Source organism: Myotis brandtii, unplaced genomic scaffold, assembly GCF_000412655.1.
Source record: "Myotis brandtii unplaced genomic scaffold, ASM41265v1 scaffold36, whole genome shotgun sequence".
Taxonomy (NCBI): domain Eukaryota; kingdom Metazoa; phylum Chordata; class Mammalia; order Chiroptera; family Vespertilionidae; genus Myotis; species Myotis brandtii.
The window spans coordinates 6,359,151-6,377,444 of NW_005363836.1; the positions used below are offsets into that span (position 1 = coordinate 6,359,151).

At 43.6% G+C, this 18,294-nt stretch overlaps 1 protein-coding gene across 1 annotated transcript in view; it reads left to right on the forward strand.

Annotated features, from left to right (window-relative positions):
• Positions 1 to 18,294, forward strand: part of ST6GALNAC5 (ST6 (alpha-N-acetyl-neuraminyl-2,3-beta-galactosyl-1,3)-N-acetylgalactosaminide alpha-2,6-sialyltransferase 5) — a gene marked incomplete at its 5' end in the record, with an annotated part of 167,111 nt that overhangs the window by 142,651 nt on the left and 6,166 nt on the right. Inside the window, 2 exons of the mRNA XM_005871964.1 lie at positions 2,645 to 3,054; positions 10,081 to 10,188. Of these exons, the coding sequence (XP_005872026.1) occupies positions 2,645 to 3,054; positions 10,081 to 10,188 (518 nt within the window). The remainder of the gene's footprint in view (positions 1 to 2,644; positions 3,055 to 10,080; positions 10,189 to 18,294) is intronic.

Consider the following 18,294-nt stretch of genomic DNA (forward strand, 5'->3'; position numbering starts at 1 on the left):
TTTGCATATAGTCGCTCTGATTGGCTGGTGGGCGTGGCTTGGGGGGTAGCGAAGGTAAGGTGATTTGCATGTTTCTCTTTTATTAGATTAGATAGATTGTACTGAAAGCTCTTGCCACAGCAATCAGACAAGAAGAAAAAAAATGCATCCAAATTAGAAAGGAGATAGTAAAACTGTCATTATTTGCACATGGCATAATACTGTATATAGTAAATCCTCAGGACTCCACCAAAAAACAACTAGGACTGGTAAATGAATTTGGTAAAATAGTAGGATACAAAATTAATATTCAGAAATCAGTGGCATTTTAATACACCAATAATGAACTATTAGAAAGAGAAATTAAGAAAACAATCCCATTTATCTTTGCAAATATAAATAATGTACCTAGGAATAATTTTAACCAAGGAGGTAAAAGACCTGTGGTAAAAAAAAAAAAAAAAAAGAAATCAGTGGCATTTTAATACACCAATAATGAACTATTAGAAAGAGAAATTAAGAAAACAATCCCATTTCTCTTTGCAAATATAAATAATGTACCTAGGAATAATTTTAACCAAGGAGGTAAAAAACCTGTGGTAAAAAAAAAAACAAAATAGGAAACTGAAGAAAGAAATTGAGGAAGATACAAACAAGTGGAAGCATGTACTGTGTTCTTGGATAGGAAGAATTAACATTATTAAAATAGCCATACTACCCAGAGAAATCTATAGATTCAATGTAATTCCTATTAAAATACCAGTAGCATATCTCACAGAACTAGAACTAATATTCCAAAAATTAGCAAAGCCTAGAGCCCGAGGTCAGTGCTAGGTCTCTTTCCCTCTTGCCTGATGCTCTCTGTCACCAATTTAAAAGAGAAAGGTAAGAATGAAATGCTGATGAGTTAACAGCAGAAGGAATATGTCCTGGCGTGAGAGTGAGGAGATGGGAGATGGGCAGCCTTCAGGGACAGAAAAGTGGTCTCCTGGTGCCACTGGAGGGTTGCAGCCACTTTACAGGCAAGGATACCAGACTCAGAGATGTTAAGAAATTTGCCCAAAGATGCAGAACTAGCAAGTAATGGAGTCACACTTTCAAACCCAGGTATTTCTGGATCCAAAGTTACCCCCAAATTGAAGAACAGACTATACCACAAATTGCTGTGACACTAGCTTTAATGCTCTTAATTCACCTTATTGACGGTTAAGTGTTGATCAATATTCTTGGGTGCTGTACAAATATGTTTCTCCAAAAGAAACATCTAAGCATAGCCTGGGAAAAGACATGCAAATTGTAATTCCTGAGATGCTATAATTTTGGAATGACATTTTGTCCCGTTTTAAGGGTAGAGGGAGAGAAATTGAGTTGGTCCATCTTAAAAAATGTAGAGAGCCTGGAGCTCAGAGTCACAGACCTCACCCGGTGAACACGAGTGTGCCCTGTGGAAGCCCTGGCCATGTAGTGCCCAACAGCGACAGCTGCAATGGCGATGCTCATTTCAACCCCCCGAACCAATGATTTGCTTTCTGAACAACCTGTGTGCTAACACATTAAACGTTGCCCTGTTCGTGTTTAATGAGAAACATCTCTCAGTTGCTGTTTGAAGATAATGTAATTAGGGCCTGAGGCCAAGGCCAGTGAGTGCACAAGAAAATGACAATCAAGAAGGCTCGAAAGGAAAGTTGCATTGTTAGATTTTCCCGGGAGCCTCAGCCCTTCTTCCCTGTTAGCTTTGAACAGGATACACTGACTCCCTGTACAGTCTCAGGACATTGGATCCAATTTAGTGCAGCATAGAGTTAGACTTGCCTTTACCCTGGGAGTTTCCTGAGCCATAGCTCTGTCTTCAGAACCAGAGCACCTGAGGTCAGCCACCTCACTGCGAGGGGCTCACAGGATGGGTCCAGCCTAGTCTTCTCCACCTGTTAGCCGTGGGACTTTGGCAAACCACTAATCTCAAGTCTCCGTTTTTTTCATCTTTAACCGAGGATAGTTAATGCCCCCATGTCACCTTGATATCATTAAAATACAGTATTAGATTGAGCCATTTGGAACAGCCACTGTTTGACCTGTAAAAATAGCAATTGCAGGGGGTTGAGCCTGATCCTTACCATAGGACCTGGTATAGTGATCATTCAATAAGTTGTAGCTGCTATTGGGATTATCAGCCCAAATAGAGCACGTTCAGTGATTGTTCAATAAGCTGCTATTGGGATTATCAGCCCAAATAGAGCACGTTGCAGGCACTCAGTAAGTCAGTACTAATCACTTTGGATTGATAATTGATACATGGGCTTATGCAATGGAGATTCTGTCATTGCACATTTATCATTCACTTGACATCTAATTCTTCTTAGGTGACAGGAACTATGCTGGGCAGTAAGAATGAAATAGACGGGAAAAGCAGAATCCCTCCAAGTTCATACCTTCGTGAGGGACAGTGGGTCTGTAAAGGTGTGCAGCAAGTATAACAGGATGAGGAAGGGGGCTGTGCTAAAATACTAGTAAAAGGGACTCTGTAGAGCACAGCCAGGCTCAGCACAAAGGAGAGAGTGGCTGCTTTGGCTAATATATTTTTGGATGGTCTCTCAATGCCAGGTACTGTTCCGAGCTTTTTTCCTATAATTGCCGCTAATGGTGTCCTTCTCCCCGTGCCTTTCAGCCCCTGAAGATGCACTGCAGGGACTGTGCCCTGGTGACAAGCTCGGGACATCTGCTGCGCAGCCAGCAAGGCCCGCAGATCGACCAGACCGAGTGTGTCATCCGCATGAATGACGCCCCCACGCGCGGCTACGGGCGCGACGTGGGCAACCGCACCAGCCTGAGGGTCATCGCCCATTCCAGCATCCAGAGGATCCTCCGCAACCGCCACGACCTGCTCAACGTGAGCCAGGGCACGGTGTTCATCTTCTGGGGCCCCAGCAGCTACATGCGGCGCGACGGCAAGGGCCAGGTGTACAACAACCTGCACCTGCTGAGCCAGGTGCTGCCCCGGCTGAAGGCCTTCATGATCACGCGCCACAAGATGCTGCAGTTCGATGAGCTCTTCAAGCGGGAGACTGGCAAAGACAGGTACAGAGGGCGGGGTTGGGGGTCCCTGCAGGGGCACCGGGGAGGGGAAGGAATGTTGTCGCTGGCTGATTCACCCCAAGCAACTACTGTGGCCCCACTGCTCGTGCCATTGACAGAGCTCATCTGCAGGTCCTCCCGGAAACTGGGCTGCTCAAGCTGAATGTGTAAGGCAGAGTGAAATGAAGAAATGAGACAGCTGTATGGATAAGTCAGGGCCAAGTCCGTGTTCGTGAGGAAGAGGCCACACAGCTGCTGGCTTACACTGGTAACAAACGTGAGATAATAGCTTTACTGCATTTCATTTCATTTGTGTGAACACTGACCAAAAAGAAACATATGGGTTGGTTTTTTTCTTTTCAAATGCAAGCATTTATTCAGTCGGCTGATATTTATTGAATACCTATTATTTCCCTGCACCAGGCACCAGAGATGGAGTAAAAAACGAGATAGATCTAGACCCTGCCTTCCTAGAATATAAAGCTTACAGGGCGGGTGAACATGCACCGAGTAGTGGCCAGCGTGCTGAGCGTCAGCGAGGGGAAGAAGGTGGTGCTCTGATGAGCAGGACAGGACGCCTGCCCTAGTCTAGGGAAAGCTTTTCCAATTGTTAGTTACAACTCAGTAATGGGACATGAAGTCAGCGTAGTGAGTCACGGCAGGATTTTTTTTTTTTATGTAATGGAAAGAATGACATAGAACAGATACTATTAGCCTTCATCTCTCAAAGTATTGCTTCATTAAATAATATTTGTTTTGGTTTTAGACATATGTAGAAGGTTCTTTATGAAATGACAAAAATGTTCTAGGATTAGATAGTGGGATGATTGCACAACCTTGTGAATATACTAAAAACCACTGAATGCACACTTCAAAAAAAGACATATAACTACACATATGTAGAAGGTTCTTTATGAGGTGACAAAAATGTTCTAGGATTAGATAGTGGTGATGATTGCACAACCTTCTGAATATACTAAAAACCACTGAATGCACACTTCAAAAAATGAAATGAAATGAAAACCACACATGCATACACACGTATGTATATATGCTCAATCACGAGGTAACACGTATTTCTCACTGTAAGTTAAAATGTTTTGAAAAGCACTGGTCTAGGAGATGAGGAATGAGGGAAAGGCTTTCTCAGAAAGGTGTATTTAAGCTGAGAACTAAGCCAATAATTATTTATCCAGGAAAAGAAGAACCTGGGAAGAGAAGAGAGAAACCTCCTTATGGGCACAGGAGTCAGAGGTGGAAGAACCCTAATCCTAACTCTGACCTTAACCCTTAATTGGAGAAAAGTTCCCTAAAGCTGCGGTGGAGGCGGGGGAGAGGTAGGGGGTGGAGTGGGGGGTCACGGCCAGAGATGAGGCAGACATGCAGGCTCATGAGCTGGCAAAATCTAGGTTTAAAAAAAAAAGAGCAGCTAGGTATCAGAAGCAGCAGTGCGTTGTATTTCAAATACACAGCTGACCCTACCCCTCATTAGTTGTGTGTCCTTAGACATGTTAGCTAGTCTTTCAGTGACTTCACATGTGAAATGAACATAGGGACTAGGCCTCAAAGGACTGGTCTAATAATTAATTTCCCTTGTTTCCTTAATTCCAAGCATGTACTTTTATAATTAACATACATTTAATCATGTAATTTACTCCCTCCCTTACAACTGTTGCTGACTCAATCTCATATCTTAAAACTAAAGAGATGTGATAAATAAAGAATATAAAGTACTAAATCCACTGTTTGGCTAGTTTAGGCAGCTCATTTTTGGAGAACAAAACCAATTGTTCCCAAATTCTTTGCTTGGAAGAGCTTTCTTTTTATTTATTTTTAATATATTTTTATTGATTTCAGAGAAGAAGGGAGAGGGAGAGAGAGATAGAAACATCAATGATGAGAGAGAATCATTGATTGGCTGCCTCCTGCATGTCCCCTATTGGGGACTGAGCCCACTACCCAGGCATACACCCTGTCCAGGAATTGAACCGTAATCTCCTGGTTCATAGGTCAATGTTCAACCACTGAGCCACACTGACCAGGCAGAGCTTTCTTCTTAAATCCTGGAAACATTTTAACCATTGTGAGCTGGTCTAGGCAGGAGTGGGTGTGGCATCTGATTGAAAGAGGAGAAGGGGAGCTGGCTGTTGGCACTGTGGCCTCCTTTCCTGGTCAGCCCAACCAGCAGATCACATAGGTCATCATCACAAGCTGCCATGAAATCCAGTCACTTATTGCCCTTTAAAAACCACAAATAAAAGAGAATGTCATTCATTTAAATGAGTTATTTAATCAAGAGAGCATTTTATAAGGGAAGAATAATGAGGGGAGTTATTTATAGTTTAATCTTTGACTGGTTAGAAAACTCAAAAGAAGTAGAAACAATCTTTTCAATAGAAAGCACGTCTCTCTTTTTAGTTTAATGGTTGTTGGCTAATTTTAAATATTCCTAAAACACTGCTGCAGTGTTTTCTATTTAGGATAATTACCCATTGCTATGGAACTGCTTAAGAAATCATTTTAAGTTGGAAATTTGGAGACTATTCATTCCACCCTTCACTTGGGTCTTTGGGAAATAATTTCACATCAAGACGTATCTCACTCACTAAATTCATCAAATTCTGGCCAGTGGAGCCTGTTGCTCAATAGGTCTGTCTCCCAAGTGAGTCCAGCTGGAAGGAGGAAACCAAACTTTTGGACTGGCTACTGCGCCCCTCATATGCAGACATTCATGTATGAGGCTCCATAGTCCGTGTTCAGGAGAATCACACATATGATTTGCAGGATGCCAAAGAATCTCTGTGCCTCTTACCTTTAGGAAACTATCTTAAAGAAAACAATATTGTATTGATTCAATATTCTCATGTGTCTATATTCTTAACCTGCAACTTACTCCAAGCTAACAGAACCAAGTCCAAAACAGCCCTTCAGAACAAAACTACTGTAAACTAACACACAAAACATTTAGGGTCCCACAGTATTTCCTCTATATAAGCTTTTCTTGAAACCCAACAAAAATGTAGCATGTATCAAAGATACACAAAGTATGGCATATCTAATTGTGTCCATCTCATGATAGGACATTCACTTCAGGCTAATATTTTAAAGAAATAGAATAATTCAATAGATTTTGATTTATAGAAGTTTCACCCTACTTCAAAGTGGAGAAAAAAATGACTCAGGAACAATCTGCAATTAAGAAGCATGACAAATGAGATAGATGGCCAAGTGGTATTCTTTAACATTAGAAAGTAACTGTACTTGAAAATAACTTTATAATTGAATAAGGGTACATTAGGAAAATATGATTCAGAACCAATATTATAGTAATTAAATAAAGGAAGCATAAATGAAATAACTGCAGGAAGAATATTTCCATAGAGATTATAAATGAGATTCTGGTGGAGCAGAAAGGCCTTTAATTGTAATTTAGTGTGCACTATGGAATTATCGGCTCAGTGTGTTACTTCATCATATAAAAGAATATCTGATAATTTTCCCTAATAAGCACATGACAGCTCTTCATATTCCTTCATTACAGCTGATTAAATGTAAAAACAGTAGCTATTCCTTTGTTGGAAAAAAGAATTCAGATCTTTTTAAGAAAGACAGCACAAAGCAGTTGCATTTCTATAGCATGTGATCCCAAAAGGCTATTATTTAGAAAGTCTGGGGAATTTTAAGTGGCACTTTAAACAATTCTTTAGTTTCTTTAGTCTTCCACTTGGTATTCTTCCCATTTTTACCCACAAAACCTTTCTCTGTAAGCCATATTCTCCTGTATTTCAGGCTGTAGCTTGTGATCACTACTACAACACACAAAAGAAAGCCAAAATCATGGAGGAACTTCTGCCATTTGGAAATACCCTCATGGTGTTTCGGACAACTCTAAAAGCATAGAGACATGGGTAGGCTTTCCAGATCTGGGCTCCGCTCCTCCCAGCTATTCACTCACCTGTTTGAGCCTAGAACACCTGGCCATTCATCCCATTGTCACAGCCACGTAGGTGAAGACAGGCTCTAATTTGAGGCAAGGAACTTCCTTCCCGTCTCCCTTCCAGTTTAGTCATTTCTGCTCTATCCCACCTCCTTCATTCCCAAAGGTCTGATGAAATATCCCTGGTGAGAAGACATGGGGATTGTTAATACACACATAAGCTAGAGGCTCTAGAACAGCCGTGGGCAAACTACGGCCCTCGGGCTGGATCCGGCCTGTTTGAAATGAATAAAACTAAAAAAAAAAAAAGACCGTACCCTTTTATGTAATAATGTTTACTTTGAATTTATATTAGTTCACACAAACACTCCATCCATGCTTTTGTTCCGGCCCTCCGGTCCAGTTTAAGAACCCATTGTGGCCCTCGAGTCAAAAAGTTTGCCCACCCCTGCTCTAGAATGTTGTAATTACTGCCCTGACTTCTGATGGTGGCTCCTACACAAAAGTGAGTAGCAGAGTGTTGGAAGGATATCCGTTTCTTTGTGATTCCTAAAATGCACTGAAGGGATGCTGAATTATTTAGTCCATTTGCTCCAACCTAGCAACCCAGAGAGGAAGAAGGGATCTCCATGTATCAACACATCAGACTGGGTACTTTTTAAGTGTGGTGTCTCTCATTTAGTCCTCAAAAGAGCCCAGGAAGAGGGAGCTTCCCATGCCCGCTTTGCAGGTAGGAAATCAAGGCCCAGAGACCAGCAATAATCTGCCTCAGGTCGTTCAGCGGGTTAGTGACAGAAGCTGGTAAGATACAAACCCATGGTGTCCTCATCTCTAGGAGCTTTTCAATGTACTTCCTGGGCTCTTAATGGGTCAGGATACAATGGAACGGAAAACAAAAATGAGTAAAGGCATTAAGCACCAGAACGTTGAAGCCATGAATTCGAGAATGACTAAATCACTCATTCCTGTCAGGTATTTGACAAAAGAAAGGACTTTTTAAAATGCCTTTTTTGTTCTTCATGTGAAATGGAAATAATGCAACCTGCTTAACAAAAATCCTTCCTTCTGAAAGAGGGGTGGCACACAGTGCAAGTACAAAAGCTTTTCAGCAGTCCTGTTATTCACATCACATGTGGGCTGGGGCTGGGCAGAGTCAGGCAGTCTGACCTTGGGGATAGGTGTTTGAAGCTGGCTGATGAGGCATGCCATAAGCACTGGCGGGGGAAGGGGGAGTAAGAGTGCAACCCCAAAGAATTGAATTACTGTCCACAGCAGCATAGTGTAGTAGAGCGAGTCATTCTTACAGGTCAAATTAGACCTTGATGTTGTGTCTTCACGGTTATCCTTAGGCTTGGCACGTAGTTGGAGCTCAATACTGATGTTTGAGTGGATAAGTGAATAAATGTTGGAATGCACAGATTCATTCCTTCACCTTTGTCAATTTTTGGTCTTCTAATAAAAATTTTCAGAGGGCTCTGAATATTCTGAGGTAAAACAAAGCAAATCTTGTTTAAACATAAGCATTGCTTTGGTACCTTTCCTCTTGTCATTAGCCCCTCTCAAATGAATGTACGGCAGGTCCTCAAATAGCGTCGTTTTGCTCAAGATGCTTTGTCATAATGTTCATGAGGAGGAAAAAAAATTCCCAGCCAGAGTCCCTGTGTGTGTGTGGAGTTTGCATGTTTTCCCCATGTCTGTGTGGGTTTTCTCCAGATGTTCCAGGTTCCTCCCACATCCCAAAGATGTGCCGGGGAAGTGAACTGGTGTGTCTACATTGTCCCAGTCTGGGTGTGTGGGGATGGGGGTGGGAGTGTGCCCTGTGATGGAAGGGCATCCTGTCCAGGGTGGGTCCTACCTTGTGCCCTGAGCTGCTAAGATAGGTTCCGGCCAACCATGACCCTGAACTGGAATAAACGAAGTTGGAAACTATTCATCTTACTTTTTTATTAATATTTCTTAAATGTATATATATCTCACATTTATTTTAATGTTTAACATTTGAACTGTTTGGGGTCTTTATTTAGATGTTTGGTGATGTTCCTGTTACTAGAAATATGCCATCGGAACTCTTACTTGTATCAATTAGCCTATGGTAAAATTGGTTTTGTGATAAGTCATTGTGCTTAAAGTGGCAGTTTCCAAGAATCCATCTATGATGTTAAGTGAGAACTTACTGTGCTCCTTAGGAAAGACATTCAATCAACATGTTGCCATTAGTCTAGTTGAAGACAAGCTTCAACTAGATCAGTGGTTCTCAACCTTCCTAATGCTGCGACCCTTTAATACAGTTCCTCATGTTGTAGTGACCCCAACCATAAAATTATTTTCGTTGCTACTTCATAACTGTAATGTTGCTACTGTTATGAATCGTAATGTAAATATCTGATATGCAGGATGTATTTTCATTGTTACAAATTGAACATAATTAAAGCATAGTGATTAATCACAAAAACAATATGTAATTATATATGTGTTTTCCGATGGTCTTAGGCGACCCCTGTCCTGTTATTCACATCACATGTGGGCTGGGGCTGGGCAGAGTCAGGCAGTCTGACCTTGGGAATAAGGGTCATTCGACCCCCAAAGGGGTCTCGACCCACAGGTTGAGAACAGCTGAACTAGATTGTTTGAAAGAACAATCAATTAATAGACACATGTGCGTTTAATCGGATGTAATGAGCTCTTTATTATCCACACCGCTTGATGAACAAGGAATATTTCTGGTTAGTCAAGTATTCTAGTTAATAAAGAGTTGACACAAGGGGGTTATCATCTGACAGGAAATTGAGTTGTGGCAATATGCACTTGAGCACTGAAACATTGACCATCATCTTTGATGATGAGGAAGTCCCTTGAGCATCCTTTAGTGTCACAAGTCTACCATGGTGGCTCATCATCATTTATGATTGTACCGTGCAACCTGGTGGTGTTGGTGGAGCTATCTCTCGAGTAAAAAGCTCCAGTTATTTACCAAACGGAGAGAGGGGGTGTGTGTGTGTTCACAGTCAGCTTTGCTCCAGAAAGGGTCTAAGATGGTGGTGGGTATAATGATTATCTTACCAGTCTACAGACTGAACTGCTGTTGCTTCCAGGAAGATCTCCAACACCTGGCTCAGCACTGGCTGGTTCACAATGACCATCGCGCTGGAGCTCTGTGACAGGATCAACGTGTACGGCATGGTGCCCCCGGACTTCTGCAGGTAGGATCGATCCTGCAAGTGTAATTCACCAGCAGTGTCATGCGGGGTTTATAAACATCTGATTTCAAATGTCAACCACAAAACATGTCTGTCTTCTTGAAGCAATTAATTAACATGTCCCAAGTGCTGGTTCTAGAAAAACAAACAGCATTTAATGATGTGATAGAAAATATTGAAAGTTTTTGTTTGTACTGCTGGAGAATTAATCCATCTTGTGGGCTTCATTTATCCTCTGAATATTTATCAACCCAAAGTAATGCAGTGATTGGCATAATATTCACGATGAGCAAGCATTAAGAAATATTAGTTTGATTCTCATTTGAAAGGACTGTGGTAATTTTTAATGAATTAAAGAGGGCAATTTCTTTGACGGCAATGCCTGTTTTCTAAAATTAAAAGATTCCTTTGAGCCTCCTTCCCTCACCACTGAGTCACCTCGGTTTGTGCTTCTAAGGCCAGAGCACAGGCATAATTATTTTGATGTATTACTTTAACGGGAACATACACACATCTCTGTTGCTACCATAAGTTACTGCCTTGCAGGTGCCCAGGCAGAATTTGCTTTCCTAACAGATGCGCTGATTTGCGTAGGCTCGACTGAAAACTCATCTGTAATTTAAAGTTGTTATGCCTATAAATTCAGAAAGTGCCCTTGAATTTAGGAATGCCTGACAGCAGCACATGGACAATGCTGATCTTCAAATGCTAAAACCTGGGGTGAGGGATGTTTTAAAGTTGTTTAGTAAAATGTATGCCTGCTCCACATGTATGACACCTAACAACTTCTCAAAAGGCCATGGCCTTTACACAAAATATATGATTTGGAAGTTTGAGGCAAGAATAAGAAAAGGGTATTTAGTCATGCTTGACCACTTTTTTCTCACACTTTTGAACCCAAAAATCCAACAGCAACAGTCGTCATTTATATGTAAGGGTCAGGTCATGTGGACAGAGCAGGCCTTTGTTATGTGCCCGGACTCACTCGTCCCTGAGGGTGACATAATGTAGTAAGGAAGAGTGTAGGGTCCGGAGCCCGGCCTGGCCACTCACTAACCTAGCATGAGCTTGAGCACATTGCTCAGTCTTTCAGTGTCTCAGCTTCCTCATCATTAAGAGTGGAGGTGTTGGTAATAATAGACTCTACCCCATAGGGTTGCAGGTGGATTAAATAAGTTAATACACATAAAGTGCTTGGATCAGGGGCTAGCACATGGCAAAAGTTAGCTTGTATTCTCACCCAGTTCCTCATCACTTAATTCACTGGCCTTGTTTCCCTGTTTAACAATCTATGTGCAAAAAGTAGGTAGGATGGTGTAAGAAAGCAAACTGTCTCCTCAAGCCAACAGGCTAACAAAGACAGTGGGAGCAGTCCTTATGGGCATGCAGAGAGCTGTCAAAGTCCATGGTTATATGGCAGATATAATTATGTAATATTGCCAGTAGGAACCACAGAGAAAATGCATGAATAAATTGAAATGTTAATGACTGAGAGTGTTCAAAAAATATTCTATTTATTATGGAAAACAAATGAAAGGCAAGTTAGCCTGTCATTTCTCTTAGAGTTAGTTCATTAAGACTTCTTTACATAGATGCCAACAATGTATGGAATGATACCAGCAAGGAAGTCAGATATTGTCCATGCTCCACAGGCTGCCACAGCTTTTGGGTTTCTGTCACTCAGCCTCCATCTGTCCCAGTAGTTATTCTCCCAAGATGCTTTCAGGAAGAACTCTTCCAGCCTGGCCAGTTTCTCAGTAGTTGATCATCAACTCTTGCACCAAGAGGTCACCAGTTCAATTCCTGGTCAGGGCGTCTCAGTGGTTGATCATCAACTCTTGCACCAAGAGGTCACCACTTCAATTCCTGGTCAGGGCACATGCCTGGGTAATGAGCTCAATCCCCAGTAGGGGATGTGCAGGGGGCAGCCGATCGATATTTCTCTCTCTCACCAATGTTTCTCTCTCATTATCCCTCTCCCTTCCTCTCCCTCTAAAAATCAATAAAAACATATTGGGGGGAAAAAACCCTCTTCCAACGGATCCCTGTGCCCAGCGTCCTGTCATAGCAAGTAGAAAATTGTGCTGGGTGTCCCCTGGAGGCGAGGGCTAGGCTAGAGAGGGCATCCTGCTCAGTCATAATGCCTGTTTACGAAGGTGGGAAGAGAAGGACCAGGAGGAGCACAGACTGATGCTCAAGTTCCTTTCATCTTCATTCCAGAACATGTTGGTTGAACCACCAGGCACCCAATTCCTAACTGGGAGACCTTGGGGCTTGCTTCCCTCATCTGCAAAGTGGTGATAAGAAAATAATAAAAGCAAGCAGATCATGGGCAAGTATGTCATGGGGAGGATTAAATGAGATCATGTCCAACAGACAATTAGTGCTCAGGAAAGATTATTATTATTTCTAATGCATTACTACTATACTATAAGATACTAGTCTATGAAATTATTACTATTTTTATCCTGAGGACATGAGTTTTACCCTAAAAGGTACTGAGAATTTAGGAAGTTCAAAGAATAGGACACAGCCCTCGATGAGCCTTACCCACACCAAAAAATAATGAACACGGCAAAGCCTCTTAGAGTCAAAGGATGCTTGCAAACAGTATCTGTAACCAAAGAATGAAAAAGCAGTATGTAAGTCAATTCCTCCACTGGTCTGATCATTTCCACCCCAAACATTTTGGGGGTTTTTCGCCTGCTCCTCCCAGCTGCTCTGCCTGGTTGTTCTCCAGCAACAGAAGTGTAGGCAGGGGGACCATGTCTTTATAAGCAAGTGAGCCTGGGGGTCCCCAGGTCATGGGAGGCATGCTCTGACTGCAGGCAGCTGGAGAGAGGGAACTCTCCACCCAGGATGGGCAGCCCTACCTCCACGGCCCCAACACCCAAACTGCCCAGCGTGCCCCCTTTTGTCTTTATTTTGAAAGGAGCTGAGGACTGTACGGGGCCATGTCTCATGCAGGGTACATGTGTCATGATCTCTAGGCCTTAAAGAGGTAGATGTCAACAGGGCCAAAAGTGGTAAGGGGAGGTTTTGTGAGAACAGAGCCTTTGGTGGAGCTCGGGCTGGTGAGTCCACCAGCATGTACACTCCCCATAGGCAGAGACTGTGTGTTTGCTTCACAGCTGGAGCACTAGTGCAAGCACAGCGGATAGTTACTGTTCTGGCCGATAGCGATGCTCCCTAAGTATTATGAGTGAGAGGTCCTGTCCTCTACTTGCTCTTTAGTGCTGTCATGAAAGGGTGCTGATGTGGGTGAAAGTAACCATTTCTGCCTCTCAGAAAGCTATTTGTGGAATAGACTGATGAATTTCAGGGGGAAGGTTGTGGTGAGGGGGTCGGGGAGGAGAGGTTAACCGGGGAACATATATGCATATATGCAGAGCCCATGGACTGGGGCCATGTGTCATGCAGGGTACATGTGTCATGATCTCTAGGCCTTAAAGGGATAAGATATCAACAGGGCCAAAAGTGGTAAGGGGAGGTTTTGTGAGAACAGAGCCTTTGGTGGCACTCGGGCTGGTGAGTCCACCAGAATGTACACTCCCCGCTCTGCCAGTTTGACTCAGTGGATAGAGCATCGGCTTCTGGACTGAAGGGTCCCAGGTTCGATTCTGGTCAAGGGCACATGCCCAGGTTTCGGGCTCAGTCCCCAATGTGGGGCGTGCAGGAGGCAGCCAATCAATGATTCTCTCTCATCATTGATGTTTCTCTCTCTCTCCCTCTCCCTTCCTCTCTAAAATCAATAAAAATATATTTTTTTTAAAAATAATAAATAAATGAATAAATAAATAAATGAATGTACACTCCTCATAGGCAGAGACTGTGTGTTTGCCTCGCGGCTGGAGCACTAGTGCAAGCACAGCTGATAGTTACTGTTCTGGCCAATAGATAGTGATGCTCCCTAAGTATTATGTGAGTGAGAGGTCCTGTCCTCTACTCGCTCTTTAGTGCTGTCATGAAAGGGTGCTGATGTGGGTGAAAGTAACCATTTCTGCCTCTCAGAAAGCTATTTGTGGAATAGACTGATGAATTTCAGGGGGAAGGTTGTGGTGAGGGGGTCGGGGAGGAGAGGTTAACCGGGGAACATATATGCATATATGCAGAGCCCATGGACACAAACTATCGTGTGGCAAAGGTTAGGGTGTGCCAGGTGCGGAGAGGATAGGATCAATGGGAAGAAAAACAGCAACAACAACAACAAAATTAAAAAGGGGACATCTGTAATACTTTTAACAATACAGATAAATTTCAAACAAGAAAACTCTGACCTCACTGAGTGAGCCTTAGTGACCTTGGGCGAGTTACCGAATGACTGTCTCAGAAGCCTGTGCTTCCACATCTGTAAGATGGCGATGACAATAGTACTGACCTCAGGGGTTTGCATAATAGTTCTTAGAGCTAAGAGGAGAGGAGTGCTTGGCACAGCCCCGGTGTATGTTAAGCTGCATTCACTTACCAGGCAAAGGGACTCACTAACCTATTAGCACTTCTAAGGAGATGTCCAGAGAGCACTAACGAATGGTGCTCAGTGGTGAGGAGGCCTGGCTGCCGGAAGGGAAGGACCGGCATGGCCTCCTCTGGGAGCTGGGTCCCATTTCTCTTCACTATTGAGAACTGTCCTCTTGTGGCCTCCAGCTGCTCATGGGACATGACGGGCTGTCCATCCCGTTCCACTGCTTCCTTCAAGTGCCCAGTTTCTCACTGGAATGAAGAGTTAGCCACATGGGGCCAGATTTCAGCAGAGAGATTGCCAACTGTTCATTTTTTTTATAAATTAACTTTTTGGAATTTAAGGCAGGATTAGTCACCTCAAAAGAAGTCATTTACTAAATTAATCAGAGAGACAAAGAGACTTGCATTCATTCAGCTAATGTGTACTAGCCACTATGGACTTAATTGACGATGAATGACACAGGGTCTCTGCCTTCAGTCACCTGAGTGTCATAAATCTGACTGTCACTTAAAATCCTTGGACTCCCCCCTTCCCCCAAAGCTTTGAGAACAGAGTTTAAATGACAGAGTTTAAGTGACAGTGAGATTTGTGACTCCCTAGCTTAGCACACAAGCCCTTCAGGACCTGGCTTCTGTGTCCACTTTAGTCTCATCATCTCTGCTTACGCAGACGTATTTTAGCCACACTGAAAAACGTGCTGTACCAGTCCCTTTGCCCTTAGCTTGGAATATCCACCCCTTTCTCCAGATTACTGCTGGTTCTTTACTAAGAATATTAATGGCTGATATTTTTTTTCTGTACATACCACATGCCCCCCTCCTACACAGAGTCAAAGGATGCTTGCAAACAGTATCTGTAACCAAAGAATGAAAAAGCAGTATGTAAGTCAATTCCTCCACTGGTCTGATCATTTCCACCCCAAACATTTTGGGGGTTTTTCGCCTGCTCCTCCCAGCTGCTCTGCCTGGTTGTTCTCCAGCAACAGAAGTGTAGGCAGGGGGACCATGTCTTTATAAGCAAGTGAGCCTGGGGGTCCCCAGGTCATGGGAGGCATGCTCTGACTGCAGGCAGCTGGAGAGAGGGAACTCTCCACCCAGAATGGGCAGCCCTACCTCCACGGCCCCAACACCCAAACTGCCCAGCGTGCCCCCTTTTGTCTTTATTTTGAAAGGAGCTGAGGACTGTACGGGGCCATGTCTCATGCAGGGTACATGTGTCATGATCTCTAGGCCTTAAAGAGGTAGATGTCAACAGGGCCAAAAGTGGTAAGGGGAGGTTTTGTGAGAACAGAGCCTTTGGTGGAGCTCGGGCTGGTGAGTCCACCAGCATGTACACTCCCCATAGGCAGAGACTGTGTGTTTGCTTCACAGCTGGAGCACTAGTGCAAGCACAGCGGATAGTTACTGTTCTGGCCGATAGCGATGCTCCCTAAGTATTATGAGTGAGAGGTCCTGTCCTCTACTTGCTCTTTAGTGCTGTCATGAAAGGGTGCTGATGTGGGTGAAAGTAACCATTTCTGCCTCTCAGAAAGCTATTTGTGGAATAGACTGATGAATTTCAGGGGGAAGGTTGTGGTGAGGGGGTCGGGGAGGAGAGGTTAACCGGGGAACATATATGCATATATGCAGAGCCCATGGACACAAACTATCGTGTGGCAAAGGTTAGGGTGTGCCAGGTGCGGAGAGGATAGGATCAATGGGAAGAAAAACAGCAACAACAACAACAAAATTAAAAAGGGGACATCTGTAATACTTTTAACAATACAGATAAATTTCAAACAAGAAAACTCTGACCTCACTGAGTGAGCCTTAGTGACCTTGGGCGAGTTACCGAATGACTGTCTCAGAAGCCTGTGCTTCCACATCTGTAAGATGGCGATGACAATAGTACTGACCTCAGGGGTTTGCATAATAGTTCTTAGAGCTAAGAGGAGAGGAGTGCTTGGCACAGCCCCGGTGTATGTTAAGCTGCATTCACTTACCAGGCAAAGGGACTCACTAACCTATTAGCACTTCTAAGGAGATGTCCAGAGAGCACTAACGAATGGTGCTCAGTGGTGAGGAGGCCTGGCTGCCGGAAGGGAAGGACCGGCATGGCCTCCTCTGGGAGCTGGGTCCCATTTCTCTTCACTATTGAGAACTGTCCTCATGAGGCCTCCAGCTGCTCATGGGACATCACGGGCTGTCCATCCCGTTCCACTGCTTCCTTCAAGTGCCCAGTTTCTCACTGGAATGAAGAGTTAGCCACATGGGGCCAGATTTCAGCAAAGAGAGAGCCAACTGTCCTTTTTTTAAAAAATTAACTTTTTGGAACTTAAGGCAGGATTAGTCACCTCAAAAGAAGTCATTTACTAAATTAATCAGAGAGACAAAGAGACTTGCATTCATTCAGCTAATGTGTACTAGGCACTGCGGACTTAATTGACGATGAATGACACAGGGTCTCTGCCTTCAGTCACCTGAGTGTCATAAATCTGACTGTCACTTAAAATCCTTGGACTCCCCCCTTCCCCCAAAGCTTCTAGAACAGAGTTTAAATGACAGAGTTTAAGTGACAGTGAGATTTGTGACTCCCTAGCTTAGCACACAAGCCCTTCAGGACCTGGCTTCTGTGTCCACTTTAGTCTCATCATCTCTGCTTACGCAGACGTATTTTAGCCACACTGAAAAACGTGCTGTGCCAGTCCCTTTGCCCTTAGCTTGGAATATCCGCCCCTTTCTCCAGATTACTGCTGGTTCTTTACTAAGAATATTAATGGCTGATATTTTTTTTCTGTACATACCACATGCCCCCCTCCTACACATAATATGAATCCATGTGCCAATTCACTTAACCTTTATGATAATCCCACGAGGTAAACGTTGTTAGTATCAGCATTTTATACAGGAAGCTGAAAGACGTGAACCAGCTGGCCAGTGCAGAGCTAGGATTTCAACTCAGGTCTGCAGGACTCACTGTGTCAGATGCAGCAGGCCCTCCTCCTCTTCCTCTGACCTCCTTGCTGAGTCAGACCTCACCTGTGCCTCCTTCCCCCGCCCCACCTCATTGGTTGGTTTTCCATCTCCTTCATTTGCCCGCAGGATCCTTAAGAGGAGGGGTCATGTCCGCATGTGTAGCTTTAGCAGTTGTCATTGTGTCTTGCACTTGCTGTGTATTTTAATATGGGTTGGCTTAATAGATACATTTTAAAACCTCCCTTTCCTTGACAGTGTTTAAGAGACTGATTCTAAACTTATCTCAAGACCAAAAGTGTCAGGTGAACAAGAAGTGTAATTGCAAATAGAAAATTCAGATTTTGAGGGTCCTCAGAAGTCACTGGTGGCCTCCTGTTTCATTCTCAACCAGAGCCGGCACTGGGTCCTCCAACAGGGGCTCAGGCGTCAGGCATCAATGTCTATCCTACTTTCCATCACCAGACTCCAGGCTCGTCTGGGGTCAGAAAGCTGGAGAAAATCCATCCCATGCTGCATCCTAGACAGCATCAAAACACACTATTGTGTGGACAGTGGACCCTTAAGTCATGCCATACCCACAAAGGAAGCCAATCCACTCTCCCTCGGTGGACTATGAATTGCAGTGAAAAGATTTGTTATCATTGCTTTCTAAACTGAGTATTTTTCATCTTGTTTTCCATTGTAAATTATTGG